Raw genomic sequence first — 19,180 nt, forward strand, 5'->3', positions numbered from 1 at the left:
GGTTAGGATGCACTCAGTAATCCAACTAAATGTGCTTTTCATGCTTCATTACGAGATGGAACAAAAGCAGCTACTACTAAAACAAGTATTTTAATAGAAAATAATCTATAAAATAGAAATATATCATTATAGGCGATATTGTAATTTCTTATATTGCCAAAAAATACATTTTGATATATTGATATATTGCCCAGGCCTACTTGACGGTCTATGGCCAGGTTTCAGTTCCTCATTAAAAACACTTTTCCTTGAAGATCTCTTTAGGTGTAGAGAAAAAGTCTTTTGTGTTTGTGTTCTTGTTCTAACAGGAAAACGAGGAATATATCCAGGTGATGTTACAGGGCATCCAGCGCCCTGTGCAAACTACCCAAACATCCCAAACCACCCAAACCGCTCTCTCTGACGTTCAATGTACAAACTCCATCATTACAATTCCTAATTGTGTAAACGACACTGTTGACTGGAGGGATGAAGGATACGTCACTCCAGTCAAAGACCAGCAGCAGTGTGGCTCCTGCTGGGCTTTCAGTGCAGTACGTTAATGTGTGTTGATGGATAATGTTAGTTTTTATGCCTCATATGTGGTTTAAAAGATAATCTCTGTCTCTCTGTCAGACTGGTGCTCTGGAGGGGCAGAACTTCAGGAAAACTCAGACACTGGTTTCTCTGAGTGAGCAGCAGCTGGTTGACTGCTCTGGTAATTTTGGAAATGATGGATGCGGAGGAGGTTGGATGAACAACGCCTTCAAGTACGTCGCAGTGAATGGAGGGATTGAAAAAGAGGATACCTATCCTTATGAAGCACAGGTAGGATGAAACAATGGAAGGGACGAAAACTAGAAATGTGAATTTAAATCGATGTAAGGAATCACTTTAAGACTCATTATACTAACGTGTATGTCAAAGAGGAATGAGCTAGAGTTGTTTTAGGCAAAATATGGACAATGCTGCCATCTAGTGCATAATGCATGGAGTAGCATCGACACAAAAAGCCTTTATATTACATAAAATAAAATAAAATTAAGGCATAGCATTTCAAATACACCAAATTTAATCAAAGACTATATTGCTGCGGGCAAACTTCTAAAAATAGTATTATTAGTATTCGTATTATCTTTACAAAGATAATGAGGAAGTCATTCTTTCACATAGAACTGTGAATTTCCACTTTCTTCTCCAGGATGGACAATGCAGGTACAACCCTGATAATGACGGTGGCACATGCAAAGGTTTTGCTGATGTTAAGCCATTTAATGAGAAGGACCTGAAAGTGACTGTTTGCACTGTCGGACCAGTATCTGCCGCTATTGATGCCTCTCAAATGTCCTTCCAATTTTTTTCGAATGGTGCAAAACCTTACACACCAATATATTTTTCAATTGATGTTTTGCTTTATAACCTGAGTTCACTGATATATCTGTGCTCTAGGTGTGTACGATGAGCCCAACTGCAACAGCAACAACCTCAACCACGCTGTACTGATTGTAGGTTATGGGTCGGACAATGGAGTAGACTATTGGCTGGTTAAAAACAGGTAAAAAATCAGACTTAAGGCCATTTTCATTACCTCTCATCCTCTTATCTGCCAACGGCTCAAATGCGTATGATTTGTGGTTAGTTTTCAATCAAAGGTGCATGCAGTTGGTGATGTAGAAAGAGGGCCGTCCCAATACCCACACTACGCCCTACAGACTTCCACAAAGGTTGCACTTGGTTTAAGTGCACTTCCAATGTAAAGTGTGTAATGGAAAAAGTGTGCTGAAATGGTAGAATTGGGACAGTTTGTGATTGCGTCATCCACCTAAGTCAGGACGTCATCAATCATGACGGCAAAATGGTGTTGATAGCAGCTGCGCTGGCTGTAAATAAATGATACCTTACTTACACTTGAAGACATTTCTTTTTTTTTTTACCATTTTTGCTGCCAACGGCGTTTATTGTGAAAATGTATCTGCCATCTATTATTATTTTTTAAATTGGAACGTCCCACGACAAAAGTACTTAAGGGTAATTCCCTTCATGGAATGCTTGCATGCAGGCGTCACACAGGTGTGCACGAAGGGCACATATTGGGTGGAGCTAAAGCACACTGTAAGACTGGGACACCCTACGCACTCGCACCCTTCCGGAGGAGCGCGCAACGGAGGGGCGCAAGGGCACAAGTGTGGGTATTAGGGAGCAGCCTCAGTCTTTGAGTGAAAAACACTGACAAAATAAATCCCACAAACCTCATGGTCCAAACAATTTGTTGACGTCAAGATGAAAAGTAAAAGTCACTCATGGCCTAAGAGATCAAATACATTGCAAATATAACTCCTCTGTCTTTGGGAAAGCAGTGCACAGGTCTAACCTGGTACGACGAGAACTTTGAGCACCACTCGTTTTAACCAGTTGAATGTCATTGTGGTTTGTTCTTTCTGTAGCTGGGGCACGGGATGGGGTGACGATGGATACATCAAGATGAGCAGGAACAAGAACAACCAGTGTGGGATTGCAAGTGCAGCCAGTTACCCACTGGTCTGAGCAGGTGAGCCACCAGTATGTTTTATTCGTCATGTTCATCTCTTCTGTAATCAACTGGACTCATGTATAAATGTTACTTTTTAAAGGGTACCTGTAGTGAATTCAACTGCAAGTGCTATCAAAAGATCAAATATAATACTAGTTGGGAAACTTCATTTAAAAGTCCTTGTGCCACAACATTAGAGCTCAGACTCATCAGTCAAGGCGAGTTTATCCCTCTTGACCAATGAACTCACGCAAGAACTGAACGAGAGCGAGATTCTCGAGAGTGTGAAATGGCTTATTAAATCCACCAGTATTTGGTCTCTTAATCTCTCTCTCTCTCTCTTGGACTTTGATCTTTTTTTCTTTTTTCCTCATGTGTGACAATTTTTTCAAAACAAAGCAACATTTCTAATAATTCTGTCACATGTAATGACACTTTCTCAGATAGCGGAGTTACTGACTTTTTTAAGTTGATGTGTACCCCGAGATGCATCCAGTGTTCCTTTAAAAAGCTGGAACAATTCCTTAATTCGTAAAATATCTCCGGACAAATCATGAAAAGAGGATATGTCCCGGTAAATCTGGATGTATGGACAACAGGCTCACCGCTTTGAGAATAAATAGGCTAACGGCTAGGGATCTGTCAACACACACATATATATATATATATATATATATACATATATTTAGTCCATTAAAGAAAATGTGGTAAAATCAATTTGGACCAAATGTAAAAACTATAATGTAATCAATGACTTTATAAGTTGTCTATAGGTATATTTTAGTGTTGTTTAGTTTAGTAGTTTTTATAGAACTATGTCAACATATTTTGTTTCTTGGTAATACATTAAACACATGTTTATGTTTTCCTTACAGCTACTGGAGTTTGCCGAAACAACAAGAAACAGTGACGTGATGATCTATATTAATTTTCTAAAACCTCATCAGTGCAGTGATTTGTGTAAAATGTGGGTTTTCTTAGAGGGTGAATAGAGATATTTATATTTACCATTTTAAAAGCATGATTTTTACTTTTGATAATTAAACAATGATTGTAAAGAATAAAAAGAATAAACTGATTAAATGTATATCAAATAAAGAGTGTCAATCAAAGGTAAATTGTGTGTATTTGCTGTTCTTTTAAACTCAACTGTCGAAAATAAATATTGACAAATGTATACTAATTACGAATGACTATTCATATTACACTAGTACAGTGCCCGTCGGAAGTATGTATTCATATAGTGGGCGCTTAAGTAGAGTTGTTAATTATGGGCATAATAAAAACATACTCAGTAGCATTATAAAGAGGTATATTTGCAGGTACAAAGTAAAATACCGTGTGCAATTTTCCAGATTTAATTCTATGAGACATGCGCATGATGAATGTGTTGGTTTTTTTTAACTAATTTTTATGTGTATTTTTCTGTAATGTATGTTTTTTTGGAGTCGTGTATTTTTGTATCTTTCTGTTGTCTTTTTGTGCATTTTTTGTATAATTATGTTTGTTGTTGCCATTTTAGTGTGATTCTGAAGTCATTTTGTGTATTTTTTTATGTAGTTTTGTGCATTTCTGTTGTTGTTTTGTGTACTTCTTGTATAAATATTGTTTAGTTTTTTGTTTTACGTTCATTTGTGCATTTTTTTTTGGATAATTATTGTTTTTTATTGCATTTGTAGTGTGATTCTGGAGACATCTTGTATCTTTTTTTAGTGTATATAGACTTCATTACTTTCTTGTTATCTTAACAGACATCCAGTTCACTTTTTATTTTTGTTTACTTTTTTCATGGTAGACTTATGTTTTCGTTTTTTAAAAATGATATCACTTAATGTTAGACGTATCCGTGACAGCACCAAAATACATATCTTTATATTCTAAAAATGTAGACATTTTTTTTTTTGCAAGAGACTCATTGAAGTGACAAAGACTGGACATTTTTGAAAGGCAGTGGGGCGGTCAGGGTTATTTTTGTCATGCCTCTCAACAGTCAGCAGGGGTAGCCATTCTCATATGACTAACCCATAGTCCCTCCTATCTCCTTTCTTATCCACTGTTCTTTAAGCCTGTGGATGACATCACAAGGTTAAGGAAAGGTGTTAGGAAAGGTGTTTGGAAAATCAAACGCACTTCCACTACAAATTTATGAAAATGGACTACTAAAAGCTCATTTATAACACTTTCCACTGAGATAGATAGCTTTATTTCAGACTCAGGTCCATAAAATCCATACAAACAAAGAAGGAAAAGAAGCTACAGGGAGCAAAAGTGAAACTAAAAGATCATCACATTGAGAATGGTTGCTCACACTCATCTTCTCAAAAATATTAATTATGTCAAATAAAACATAATGTGGCTAAACATGTCTCCGATACCTTTTTCTTGAATGACAGAGTGCTACGTTTTGTGTCAGTTATAATCTGATAATATGGCTTACATATCATATTATGGGTTTTAGATTATTTAAAGTTGTTCAAGGCATATTATTGCATTGGTAACTTACATGATCTCCGTCCCTTGTCGGTCATTGTGAGTTTTCGTAAGCGCTCAGGTGTGTGTGTCCCTTTAAATGTTGTCAACGCAGAGAATTGTGGGTCAGCATTATGTGGTCTGCTGTGGTGGAGGATACATTAGTGTTTCCAAGGCTAAAGGAGGTTATAAATGAAGCATTGAGTCTCCTTTCCTTAGCTTTATGTGAACTTTAACGCTCCATATCATGGCCACCTCTTAAACACTTAAAGGAAAGTGGATAGTAAAGGAGATAGGAGGGACTATTCGGACGCAGCCATTATCTTCAGATGAGGGCGGTGGATCATTCTAGTTTTCAAATTGGATAGTAACTTCTTCAAATTTGCAAATTATATCATCATAAAAACACTAAAGCAAAAAATATATGTACACAATTATGTCTGAAACCTTAAGCCCTAAGAGTGAATTTGAAAGAAGCTCTTTCAATTCTCGGGGGAGATGATCTTCTCGATAGAATAAGTAAAGAACAATTCAAGATTTAAGAGCACTGCATTTATTTGTGACCAACTTTCAGTTATAGATGTGTGGGGAAACTTAAATTCTGATATGAAAGATTTTACCTGGAGTAATACAAGTAGCACACCTGTGGTTTACATCATCTGCACATCTACAATTTGTTCCAGAGCTCTGTCATGATTTAGCATTAATAACAATTCACTTAGTTTGTACTAAACAAAAACAAAGAATTCAACGTGGTTTCTGGAAACTAAATAATTATTTATGAAATGATACATTCCATGATGTAGTCATAAAACCCAAATGATTTGAACAGATATTTGGGGATACTAAAATGAATTACACACAGAAACGGGAATTCTAAATTATAGATATATAAAAAATGTATAAATGTAAATACTCTGACTAAAAAGTGAAGAGTGGGACAAGGATCAATAAACTACATTACTTCTAGAAGTGCTAACACATCAATTATTAGAATAATCGCAATTCGCATTAATCGCACATAAATCATAAATGTAAAAAAAAAATTGATTGATTTTCAAACTTTTCTTTTGAACTGGAGGAACGCAAACAACGGCTGGGAATGAAATCTGCAGGGAAGGACGACAACACGAACAACGATGGAGAGGAGGAGGAATAAAAAAAGACAACACTGACTACAGATGAGAATAAATCCTACATAAAAAAGGACAAAAAAAAAAAAAAAAACTTTTTTATAATTGTGCTCAGAAGAACCTAAGAATGTTTGACCAGAGAGACAAGCTTTGATGTAAATTTTCTGTGTTCAAAACAGGGGACGGGACCTAGATTAGCAAACTGCTTCTCTCGTCTCCTTTTTCGGCATGTACAAAATAAAGAAAAAAAAAAGAAGGAATAACAAAACTTCTGTGAATGCAACCATGTCGGAAATAAACTGAATAAATAAATAAAAAAATAAAATATATTTCTTTCTTTTGTAATATGATTACTATTGGATTTGGTGATTTGATATAAATAAAGATAATAGTGATACATTTGTTTGGTTACTTTAATGAATGGATACTGACACATATACCTTGTTTAAAAGTATGAAATAGCCACAAAGTGAGGAAAAGAAAAAAGATGCATACAAAATTGCAATAATCGTTAATATTGTAATAATCAAATTGAATCACTGAATCGTAATCGAATCATGAGGTCCCTTAGATGGCACACCCCTAATGACTTCATACCTAATCATAAATGTATTCAACAGAAAAAATGATTTCAGGGTGTACTCACACTTTAAACAGGGAAGAAAGCTTAAAGGCTTCAATGTTTTTATGAATTAAGGCCAGGCAGTAAGTGAAGAATATGATCCTGCTTTTTGGCTTGAAGGTGTGCATGGGGAGCCGGTGAGCCAAATTCCACCAATACTTTGGAACATGTGTTGTAACAATTCAATGCTTGTCTCTCAAATAATATTCAGTACAACTTCTAATAAAACAAAACTTCCGTCTCAATAAACCACTCCCCAAATCTCACTTTATACACTGATGAAAGTTTTGTAGTCTTACAAAGCTGTTCTGCAGAGGTTTGTATGTCAGTTTGTTAATGTTATAAATAGCTACTGTATAACTTTAAAAGGGTTTTATTTGGCCTTACTATACTAAATATTGAGATAATTTTAAAAAAAGAAACAAAAAGAAAAGTCTAAAGGGAATAAAAACAAACTAAAAAACATCAAAACTATCATAAATCAAGACAAGAAGCTTCAATCTGAGTGCAGGTTATTTTTAGCTCAGTCATAACCCTGACAGTCCTGTATTGCCGGTCTTACAGTCAGATGATCTCACGTAATAACTGTGGAAAACACTGACAGCAAATCAAGCACCTGTAAAATGAGTCTTTGGAATAAAAGTTGCATGATCAAATATCCTTTTGGCCATTTTTCAACTTTAATTTTGTACACTGCTACGCAATTATAATAAAACCTAAAATTAGAATGTACTCATTTCTTGGAGGTGTTCAACAAATCTAAGCAGAAGAACTGTCAGTTTTGAAGGAACAGAAAAATTAAAAAAGTTGAATCAAACAACTCAAGTAACAAGTACATCAAAGTACAAGTGTGAAAATAAGCTTTAAAAGTAATGTAAAACACTTTGACAAATAGATGATGTCAAATGTTTTTTTGTTTCTGCACAAGTTCTTTGCTTGAAAAGGATCAACTGGAAAGAGACCTGAAACTTTTTACTGAATCAATAACACATCTTCAACAAAGCTTCACTATTGATTCTACGGTGGCACTTTTAACATTCAACTTTCATAACATGTCAGTTACATCTCGGTTTCAAGTCATTCTCAATTTGTATGTTTCAGCCAAATGTGAAAAAAATGGCTTCTTCTTCAGGTATTTGAAGGTAATCAGTTTGTGTAGTGTTCAAAGACTTTCCTCAGCTTTTACCTTTGACTTGGTCTTGTTGTTTGGGGTTTGTATCATCTTTTCTGTCCAGGCCATCACTATTAAACGCTGTCTATTCTCGTTAATTTTCAGAAATCTCTCCACTTATATCCAAAATGATACGAAACGCAGTTTGACAGATATATTTACAATTTTTGGTAATAAAGCATTTTGGCAATTGATCAAACCACTTTTTTAGTAGAGGGTGTTAGTGGCGTAACGATAAAGGAAGTAGTCTTGAAATCGGAGGGTCACTGGTTCAAATTCAACCTGAGCCATCACTGTGGGATGTTGAGCTAGTCCCTTAAACGGACTGTTTTTTTTTTTGCTCGATGAAATTGTAATATTTCATTGTTAAGTTTTGTTAATCAGAGCAATGTGAGCCTTAAGAAAGTGCAGGTTCAAGTACAAGTTATGGAACTTGTCATGACGACGCTGCATTTAGCTGTGCCAGTGGCTACGCCAGCGTTGACTTCTCGAGTAATATTTTCTTCCTCTAAATGGCTTTAATGTCATCCACGATAAGTCCATTCACTTTACTACTCACTTTAATCATGCAGAGAGCCTCCATGGCATCTCATATGTAAACAGTGCAGCTAGAAAAGCTTGAAATAACAGATTCATACACATCAGAATGAGCTCTAACACACATCCAACAAAATTAAACAAAATGTTCAAAGTTATTGAAGTTTTGAAGAACTTACGATGACACTAAACTAACTTCAAGCTTTTAGTTTAGTTTTGAATGAAGCCGGAACTTTCAAAAATGTTAACTATGACAGCAGAAAAACAAACTTAAATTCCAAACACACATCAAATCAGCAATTCAAAAAGCTGGTGGAATTTGTTTCACAACATTTCAACACTTCCCTAAAAATAAAAAAGATATAGGTCTACTTCTTATATAAAAAATAAAATAAAAAATCCCTTCATAAATCCACTCCCCATTGTCTACTGAAAATCACATGACTGGAATGTCCCAGCCTTTACGGCTGTCAACTATATAAGAAGTGTTTTTCAAAAACCAAACCAACAGGTGCATCAACCCTCTACTACAGCAGTAACACACCTGGTGACACAGAGACAGGTGAGTAACAACAGCACAGACAAATATTAACTAATGAAAAGCAGAAAGCCATCAGCATAAGAAAACGTTGGAGGGAGAAATGCATGACAAAATGAGAGGAAACAGTGAAAGTGAAGTTGTGCATCACATCAAACATCGTGAAAGCGAGAGTTTGTGGAAACAAAGCTGATGTGAAAATCTGCATCAACCTGTGTGGGTTCCTGTGGATCTCAGAGAGTCTCTGCTTTGTTCTGATAGTTTCCAGTTAAGATGAAGCTGCTACTGGTTTGTGCAGCTGTTCTGGTCGTGGCCAGCTGTGTCTCAATCTCCCTGGAAGACCTGGAGTTTCATGCATGGAAGCTGAAGTTTGGTGAGACAATCACTGGACTGTGTTTACTTTCTAAGTAACACATACACAGGCGTTCTATTTTTCCCAGTGAAAAAAGCTAATATTATTGGGTCTTCATAAAACATAGACACATTGATTTAACTGAATATCTATGCTTAATAAACTTTATCATACGTAAATGTGCAACAACAGTTTTCCTCTCTTTTGAAGTGAGCAAACATTTTTTTCTCAAATACATTTGCAATATTTTTTGTCTGTCATTTCATAACTGTTGAAAACATGTTTTTATATGAGCTACAGTATATCTTAAAATCTTACACTATAATTCTAATGGCTTTCTTATGCAGACTGTACAAAGAATGACAATTGTTGTCCATGTGTGTTGCCCCATACTTTTGCACTGCAGTATGTCGTAATGCTAGGACAATTTCTTAACTGGAAAGTGGAAAGATGTTTGTCAGTTTGTATTGTACCCGACAATTCTGTGATAATCTGTGTGATAAACAAATACAATAAAACACAATACAAGGAGGTGAGGCTTTAAATCATGCCTTGCTAGGGCAGAGGATTGGTCTGAGCTGACGACTTACAAGCATTATCTTTAATTTGCTGTGCTTGATGATCATTGGGGTTTTTTCTCGGTTGCAGAAAGATCCTACCGCTCTCCTTTGGAAGAAGCCAAACGCAAAGAAATATGGCTGACCAACCGTAAACTGGTTTTGGTGCATAACATCCTGGCAGATCAGGGTATCAAGTCCTACCGCCTCGGCATGACTTACTTTGCAGATATGGTATGAGGAACACAAACATGTTTCATCTTAATCCTTACTTGATAAAACATTCTTTGAAGGTCGATGGCGAAGTTTAAGTTCTGGACTTAAAAAGCCCTTTTCTTATGAGATCTTCAATGAAGCCCTTTGTGTTTTTATATTAACAGGAAAATAAAGAATATCAACAGCTGATATCACGGGGCTGCCTGCGCTCCTTTAACACCTCTCAGCCTCGCCGTGTCTCGACTGTCCTGCATAAGACTGACGTACCCGACACTGTCGACTGGAGGGATAAGGGATACGTCACTCCAGTCAAAAACCAGCAGCAGTGTGGCTCCTGCTGGGCTTTTAGTGCAGTATGTTCATGTGTGTTGATGGAGAATGTTGTTTTTATCCCTCATATGTGGTTTAAAAGATAATCTCTATCTCTCTGTCAGACTGGTTCTCTGGAGGGGCAGAACTTCAGGAAAACTGGGAAACTGGTTTCTCTGAGTAAGCAGCAGCTGGTTGACTGCTCTGGTGATTTTGGAAATTATGGATGCAGAGGAGGGCTAATGAACCAGGCCTTTGAGTACGTTAAAGCGAATGGAGGGATTGACACAGAGAACTCCTATCCTTATGAAGCACAGGTAAGATGAAACAATGGAAGGGAAGAAAACTATAGGCATGTGTATTTAAATTAATGTAAGGAATCACTTCAAAGGGATCCTCCACTGTTTTTACAAATGTGGCCTAAAATCTTTGAAATGTACTAAACACATTCATCTGCACCATATTTGTTTTATTAACTTTTAAAAATGGGACTACTTTACTGTTTAAGAGTCTGTGTTCTACCATGTTAAAATGATGTAATTGATGACGCGAATCGTCCATTTCAGCCCATTGAGTTCTATAGCAGTGAAGCATTCAGGATCATTTAGCAGCTTTTTCAGTCAAAATGACAAATTTCGGTAAACAAAAGAGGTTTACATCGACTTTTTCAACTTTTACTGATGTTTATAGCAACCCAAAGCAGCAAAAGTTGTCATTTTGACTGAAAAAGCTGCTAAATTGATTTAACTGAATGCGTCACTCTTATTGAACTCAATGGGCTGAAATGGACAATTTGCATCATCAATGACGTAATTTCAACATGGCGGCGCACAAGCTCTAAAACAGTAAAATAGTTTACTATTATATATATCAAAGACAAAAGAGCTGGAGTTGCATATTTACTCATTCTGACAGACTTTAAGCAGTTAGTTGAGTTTCAGGCAAAATATGCGCAATGCTGACATCTAGTGCACAATGAATGGAGTAGCTGCTACACAAAAAGGCCAACTTTTTATTACACTAATAAAATGTAATCAAGGGTTATTATTTTATCAAATTTTAAATAAATCAACTGTTAGTAAGATTTACCTCCATCATAAGTAAACAATGTTTATTCTATTTTCTAAAAATCATAATTAAAATCAATCAAAGATCACGAGGAAGTAATTATTTCACAGAACTGTGACTTCTCCATTTCTTCTCTAGGATGGAAGATGCAGGTACAACCCTAATACTGTTGGTGCCACATGCACAGGTTATGTTGATGTTAAACGGTCTGATGAGTCGGCCCTGAAAGCAGCTGTTGGCACTGTTGGACCAATATCTGTGGCCATCGATGCCTCTCACAGCTCCTTCCAGCTTTACGAGTCAGGTGCAGAGTCTTACACACCGATTTATTTGTTTGCTTTACAACTCAATTTCACTGATATATTTGTGCTCTAGGTGTGTACAATGAGCCCAAATGCAGCAGCAACTTCCTCAACCACGGTGTACTGGCTGTAGGTTATGGGTCGTACAATGGAGCAGATTATTGGCTGGTTAAAAACAGGTAAAATATCAGACATTAGGACCTTTTCCTATCACCTATGGTGCCGTTATCTGCATGCTTAATTTGTAAAGTTCTAAATGGGCTTGGTTCTCCAGCTTTAACAGATTTTGTATGTTGAAAAAAAAAAAAAAAAAAAACTAACACTGGAATAAGGACCAGAGACTTAACTAGAGACTGTGTCGCAAAAAATAAAGGCACCGGACTAAATTTTGCCAAATAGTGGTGTCTATCAAAGGCACAAAACTATGGAATACAATTCCAGAAAACATCAGAAACTGTGGTAATTACCCAAATATCAAAGCAATTCTCAAAAATTGGTTGAAAAAGAAGCAGTCATGCACCCATAGATAATATTTTACTTTTTTCTTGAGCTCTTTTTACTCCTGACTGTTGTTTTTTTTTTAGTAAATATTATATGTGGAATCATGTTTTCTATTATATTTGTCTCATTGTGCCATGTTGTTTAACTGTATGTTATATAACATTTACCTGCCTTAGGACAACGGATGAAATTTAGCTATTGCGCTAATTCCGGCATATTTATGTTGACGTTGTTTGCTGACACATCGATTAATATGTAATGTCATTATTAAATAAATAAATTAAATGAAATAAATGCTAAGGGCTCAAATGTATATTACATGCGTTATTTTTCATTCAGTTGGTGAAGTAGAAAGAGGGCAGTATCACTCAGCAAATAACACTGAAAAATAATTCCTACAAACCTCACGGTCAAAACAATTTGTTGATGCAAGATGAAATATAAAACTCACGTATGACTTTGGAGATCAAATACACTGAAAATGTAACTACTCTGTTTGTGTACGACAGGAACTTTGAGGGCCAGTCGTTTCAATCAGTTGACTGTCATTGTGGTTTGTTCTTTCTGTAGCTATGGCACGGGATGGGGCGACGCAGGATACATCAAGATGAGCAGGAACAAGAACAACCAGTGTGGGATTGCAAGTGCAGCCAGTTACCCACTGGTCTGAGCTGGTGGGCCAACAGTGTTTCATTTGTTATGTTATCTCTTCTATAATCAACAGGACACGTGTCTTTTATTGTTACTTTTTAAATGGTACCTATAGTGAAAAAATCACAATGCTAAGTTAAAATATAAACAGAACTTGTGAACATCACACAAGAGATATTCGAGCCAAAATATTTTATTCTTAATGAAAAGTGCACAAAAAAAGGATATTGCACATTTTGAAAAATAAAAATTAAAAGTAAAATTACACAATTAAGTGCAGATCAAATCAAAAATAAAAAAGCTTACTTAAAAAAAAAAAAAAAAACTTTACAAAAAGTGCAAATGTTAAAACGTTATTACCTGAACTGACACAACAATTTATTTAAATCAAAATGTCATAACATCTCTAAATCCATATATATATATATATATATATACACATAGTAGGCTTTACACCAATCTGATCGGCTATATCGGATAGGCCAATATTTAGCATTTTAAAATGCCTTCATAGTCATGATGAAACTTTCTGTAGATGCTCCCACTGAATTGTTTTATCCTTCTTTATTTAGTTCCACACCACTGACATGTTTGCTCTACTTGACACAGCTTTATAGTATTTCACTCGCATTTGTGTGAACAGCGAAAATGGTGCTCGGTTGGAGAGCTGTGGCTCAGCCCAGTCTGCTTCCCAAATCTAAAACTGCTACAGAAATTTAAGTAAAATTCAAAATGTAGGATATAAGTCCATTATAATACTTTATAAAGTACAATAAAGTAGGGGGATGTACAATTCACAATTTGCATGTCACGATATATCCCGATAATGAACAATACATCGCAATATCAATAATTACAAATTTCCTCTTAACAAGTACAAAATGTTATGAAAAACTATTTTTATTTTTTTTTAAATTTGTGACAAGTAAATATACAATAAAAGTTTCATTTTTTGAATGGAATTACTGAAATAAATCAACTTTTTCATGATATTCCAGCACCTGTAGTGTTTTGAGAGTGCACATATTTTGTTTCTTGGTAATACATTAAACACGTTTAAGTTTTCTCTTCAGGTATATCGTTTAAATACACAATAAACAAAGAGAACTAGTAACTCTCCTCATGATTACTTTGGAACTATGTGCTGACTTCATTATGTTTTCTTTACAGCTCCTGGAGTTTGCCGAAACGACAAGAAACAGTGAAATGTGATGATCTATAATTCTCTTCAAAAATCTCAGCGATGCAGTGATTTGTGTAAAATGTGGGTTTTCTTAGAGGTTGAATGAGCTCTATATGTGTTTTTCATTTTAAAAGTGTGATTTTAACTTTTGATAAAGAAACTGTAAAGAATTAAAAATAAACAGCGTTATACTGTGAAATCAATATACACAAGTGTCACTTAAAGATATTTCTATTTTACTGATGCCTCATCCTGCCATTAAACTTCTCTTCATCATTCTTCCCCTGCTTGCTGTTATGTAGTTCTGTTAAATTATGGATTCAAGAAATTCTTACATTTTGCTCCAAATTGGGAAACGCATCAGGCAGCAAATAAACAACTGTCAGGAGAAAAATGAATTACATGAAGGCCACATTTTCAAATCAAGGGATGCAAGTTATGATGCAAAGCAGAATACACAGCGACATGTTAAGTCTATTGTGTCTACTTGGTGTTCTTTTAATCTCAACTGTCAAAAATAAATATATTAAGCAATCTGAAAAACTCTGAATAATACAAAAAGGCAAAATACACCATTTTCTTCAAGCAAAAAATAAATACTTCACCACTCAAGTTTTGGTTTGTGAAAAACAATTACAATATATATGAAAAATTCTGATGTTAACTCATTCAGTGCCAGCCATTTTCAAATTTTCTACCCCCTCAGTGCCAGCCATTTTTGAGCATTTTGACTGATTTTAAAGACCCACAGAATATTTTCTACTATGACTATCTGAAATTTGACACCTCTACTGTCTGACACCTCTACTGTCATGAAAAAAAACCCATTTGTTTCTGGCTCGTTCCGTTCTTTTGTAATCAGCCATTGAATAGAGCAAGTTTTACACAAATCTTCAGTTTTAAAGCAAAAAGCTGAGAAAACAGCCTTTTTGTAAAAAAAACCCTGTCAGTGACTTTAAAGCTATTTTTTTTTTTTTTGCTTTAGTGACAACTCTAACATCTGAACATTGTTTCCTTATATAAAACAAAAAAAACACAGACAGGGCTTTTGATGGCAAAATTATTATTTTGCTGTATATGTCAGAGTTGAATGGATTTCTTACTGTATTTTGGCGTTCCTCCAACGTTCCCTCCCGTCAGTCTGCACACAGACGTAACTTCCTCTTCCTCCCGACACACAGCAATGACCCGTTTAGCCCAGTTAGTTGATGGTTTCATCTCACGATCACAAAATTATCAATAATCCACTCAGGTCCACACATGTTCTGTGTTAGTATGTGGTGCTGTGAGCTGCTGGATACGTCGCAATATCACTTTGTAGCGCCATATTCTCACTTGTTCCTCCTTCTCCCACCCAGCTAATAGTAGCATCAGTGGCTAATCTCTCATCTAAAGGTGCACCGCTGCCATCGTCAGGCCACCGTTGGTCACTACAACACCCCACAGCTTAGAAATTGATGAGGGACCTCCGCCAGGGTGTTTTCTAGTAATGAAAAAACGTGAAAAAACGCAAATGACGAGTTTCTCGTCAATGGTGCTGAGCGTTCGGATTTGAAATGACGAGATATCTCATCGGGGGCACTGAGTGAGTTAAAGGAAAAGTACCTACATTTGTACTGTTTTTTGCTTTGTTTGACATGCATGGATATAATTAGGAGGCAGTAGAGATAAACCTTAGCATTTCATCGTAGGGTGAAATAACTGGCAAATACTAAAAGGACTTACCTGATAGGCGTCTGTGCTGCAGTTCTTTCTCCTTCTTCCTTTGCTCGCATAATAGTCCGTCACGGAATAATGTGTAAAAATTCCAGGAAAAACCCATCAGATCTATACGATTCACGTAAATTCACTATTCTGAGTTCTAAACAACAAATTGCTTGTGAAATAAAAATTAATTTGACGCAACCAGGGTTCATCTGTAATGACAAACAGGTACCTAATATATTTGCATACAAACAAAAATGCATACACGGAAGAATAAATATTAATAAGATCAAACACAATGAAATACAGTTCATCTTTGTATTAAACAAAAAGTCAGTCCAAAAATATTTCTATCGTACAATAATGAAATGTGTAAAAAAACTATCTTACATACCTTTGCAGGTGTGTAAGACCTCCCTCCAGTGGCATCAAGGCACCTCCATCAGCTCTTCAGCATCCTGATGGCCCGCTCAACTACAGCGTGCGTCTGGCTGTAGCACACATTTTAGTTGCACTCCTCCTCGCTCTGTGGGCTAGCGAAAGGGGTGAGCCGCCACCGTTTAAGTGGATATCCACTGTCACCTGCAAGTTACAGAGTTAGGTTCTGCAGTAGGGTGTATTAATTTACTTTATTTAATCCAGGGGTACATATTTATTACCCAGAAGCCAGCCATCCTGCACAGCTCCAGCGTCAAGTCTGCGCCCTACACTACTATGTCTTAGAATAAAGGAATCATGGGTAGACCCAGGCCAATGAGCCACTACATTTGTGAGCAATATGTTTGCATCACATATAATCCGCACATTCAGAGAATGAAAATGCCTTCACCCACCGTGTAAAGAAAGTTAATGTACTGTTATGACAAACCAACGATTCCTCCTAACACGTCCGGCATAATACGACTGAAGGTAGGTTGCGACGTCTCCGACCTGTCAGCAAGTTCCCTCTGGAAGGTCCCGGTTGCAAGGAAACAATGAAAAGTGAAGCCTGAGCCAGCCCGGCCCAACAGCTGAGCGGGAAAATTAAGCCCGAACCTGGCCCAAACTCGGACCAAAAATCTAAAATCTAAAACACACACAAAACCCCTCAAATTTATTGGCTGAAAACAGCCCAATCTGGCAACAACAACTTCTTGCCTCGTTTCTGCTGCCTGCCGATTCAAACGGATCCAGCATTTGTTTCGTTCTTCACCAGCCAAAATGGCTAGTAACTAGGCATGTAACAATTCACTCAACTCCCGATACTATTCGATTCACGCTAATGGGTTCACGATACGATTCTCTCAATTTATTTCACAAAAAGGGACTGTAGAAAAATGATGACTGAAAAATATTTCTTTATTTTTTTGGGGAAAAAAACTATACTGTTTTCCTTTTATTTTTCATTGTCAAAAAAAATCCCTTGATAAACTATTCAAAACAATGCAATTGGAAACATTTTCTCCCAAATAATTGGTCCCTGGATCCAAAAAGTTTAAGAACCCCTGTTCTTCAGGTAATTTGAGTTTGACATGACGTTGCTTGAGTTGTGGAACTTTCAAGAAGAAGCTTTTTTCCAGCTTTGAGTGACTTTTTTTTTCCAAGACTGTATAGAAAAGCAACTATTGCTGTAATAACAGTACAGTATACTGTGTTATAAATCATTATCATTTAAAAGGTTATGATTACATTACAAGCTATTGTTATAGAAACTGAACCTTTTTGTTTTGGTCCTGTCCTGAACTCTATACAGACATTACGCAGAGGGCAGCTATTGTCAAAGTTTGATGACTAAAGGCTATGAAACATGAGGTACAGTGGGCAAAAAACTATTTAGTCAGCCACCAATTGTGCAAGTACTCCCACTTAAAAAGATGAGAGAGGCCTATATTCTTCATCATAGGCATACCTCATCTATGAAAGACAAAATGAGGAAAAAAAACAGAAAATCACATTGTAGGATTTTTAATGAATTAATTGGTAAATCCCTCGGTAAAATAGGTATTTGGTCACCTACAGTTGTGTTCAAAATTATTCAACAGGTATCTTAGCCCATTCCTCATAGGCAAAGGTTTCCAGTTCATTGACATTCTTGATTGAGAGCATATGGATGATCCAGAAGAGGATTGGACAAATGTCATATGGTCAGATGAAACCAATATAGAACTTTTTGGTAAAAACTCAACTCGTCGAATTTGGAGGAGAAAGAATGCTGAGTTGCATCCAAAGAACACCAAACCTACTGTAAAGCATGGGGGTGCTAACATCATGCTTTGGGGCTGTTTCTCTGCAAAGGGACCAGGACGACTGATCTGTGTAAAAGAAAGAATAAATGGGGTCATGTATCGTGAGATCTTGAGTGAAAACCCCCTTCCATCAGCAAGGGCATTGAAGATGAAAAGTGGCTGGATCTTTCAACACGACAATGATCCCAAACACACCGTCCGGGCAAAAAAAGAGTGGCTTCGTAAGAAGCATTTCAAGATGCTTGAGTGGCCTAGCCAGTCTCAAGATCTCAACCCCATAGAAATTCTTTGAAGGGATTTGAAAGTCTGTGTTGCCCAGCGACAGCTCCAAAACAAAATCGAACTCGCCCATTTTGAGCTGACTTTTGACAAAATGTGGAATAACAAGTGAGGGAGGAAACAGAACTTTTTCAACTTTGGTACTCTGAATGAGGCAAAAGGGATGTATATCACTGTACCTCCCCTTTAAAAGTATTAAATAGCCACAAAGTGAGGAAAAAAAGATGCATATAAAATCGTAATAATCGAGGTCCCTTAGACGGCACACGCCTAATGACTTTATACCTAATCAGAAATGTATTCAACAGAAAAAAATGGTTTTAGGGTGTTCTCAGACTTTAAACAGGGAAGAAAGCTTAAAGGCTGCAATGTTTTAATGTTTCAACCTAGAAATGGAAACGAACAAAGCTTAATACAAATATATATAGATATTGACTTCGGTGAAGGTCACATTATTTTCTGCTCCCACTCTCCTCCCTATCTTACTTGCTGCTTGTTTTGTCTTCAGTCTTGTGGATCTAATAAGAAACTTACTCTGCATTTTATCCAAAAACCAAAATTATGGCTTATCATCATTGGCCTCCCCCTCACGCCAGCTGCTCAAGGCTGTCAGTCTTCTATTTCACTAAAGATGTTGTGCAGACTGACGCTCCATCCCCCTCCATCTCCCCCTCCTCTTCCCCCATCGCCAGCTGGACTTTTGCCTTCTGAACCAGATCTACCAAGGTTGTCACACGACATCTGACTGTATCAGAGGGAAAGCGAAGGGTTTATTTTTCAACGCCTCCTTTGGCCCTCTGTCCCACCTCCCTGCCTGCAAGCTACAAAGGAGCATGTGAAGCGCCTACAGAGGC

The 19,180-nt window shown here is 36.6% G+C and overlaps 2 protein-coding genes across 5 annotated transcripts in view; both read left to right on the forward strand.

Moving 5' to 3' along the window:
* Positions 1–19,180, forward strand: part of LOC114456008 (cathepsin L1-like) — a 39,006-nt gene that overhangs the window by 12,854 nt on the left and 6,972 nt on the right. For 2 of the 4 annotated variants that reach the window (XM_028437459.1, XM_028437460.1), the window contains exons 4-9: positions 309–533; positions 616–807; positions 1,181–1,346; positions 1,429–1,534; positions 2,424–2,527; positions 3,385–3,492. In XM_028437459.1, coding sequence (XP_028293260.1) covers positions 309–533; positions 616–807; positions 1,181–1,346; positions 1,429–1,534; positions 2,424–2,523 — 789 coding nt within the window. In that variant the 3' untranslated portion in view covers positions 2,524–2,527; positions 3,385–3,492. Of the gene's footprint in view, positions 1–308; positions 534–615; positions 808–1,180; positions 1,347–1,428; positions 1,535–2,423; positions 2,528–3,384; positions 3,493–19,180 lie in introns of those variants that run through there. The other 2 variants (XM_028437457.1, XM_028437458.1) reach the window with 1 other exon arrangement.
* On the forward strand, positions 8,949–14,325 carry LOC114456009 (cathepsin L1-like). Its single transcript, XM_028437462.1, has 9 exons — positions 8,949–9,003; positions 9,241–9,352; positions 9,980–10,122; positions 10,269–10,457; positions 10,539–10,730; positions 11,620–11,785; positions 11,857–11,962; positions 12,855–12,958; positions 14,106–14,325. Exons 2-8 carry the CDS (start codon positions 9,253–9,255, stop codon positions 12,952–12,954), a joined length of 996 nt encoding a protein of 331 aa, XP_028293263.1. The 5' UTR covers positions 8,949–9,003; positions 9,241–9,252; the 3' UTR covers positions 12,955–12,958; positions 14,106–14,325.

The sequence above is a fragment of the Gouania willdenowi genome, chromosome 22, assembly GCF_900634775.1.
Source record: "Gouania willdenowi chromosome 22, fGouWil2.1, whole genome shotgun sequence".
NCBI classification, from domain to species: Eukaryota; Metazoa; Chordata; class Actinopteri; order Blenniiformes; family Gobiesocidae; genus Gouania; species Gouania willdenowi.

Coding starts and splice junctions, on each gene's coding strand:
- LOC114456009 (XM_028437462.1), top strand. CDS start 9,253: ATGAAGCTGCTACTGGTTTGTGCAGCTGTTCTGGTCGTGGCCAGCTGT. Junction 9,353..9,979: donor TGCATGGAAGCTGAAGTTTG/GTGAGACAATCA, acceptor TCTCGGTTGCAG/AAAGATCCTACCGCTCTCCT. Junction 10,123..10,268: donor TGACTTACTTTGCAGATATG/GTATGAGGAACA, acceptor TTATATTAACAG/GAAAATAAAGAATATCAACA.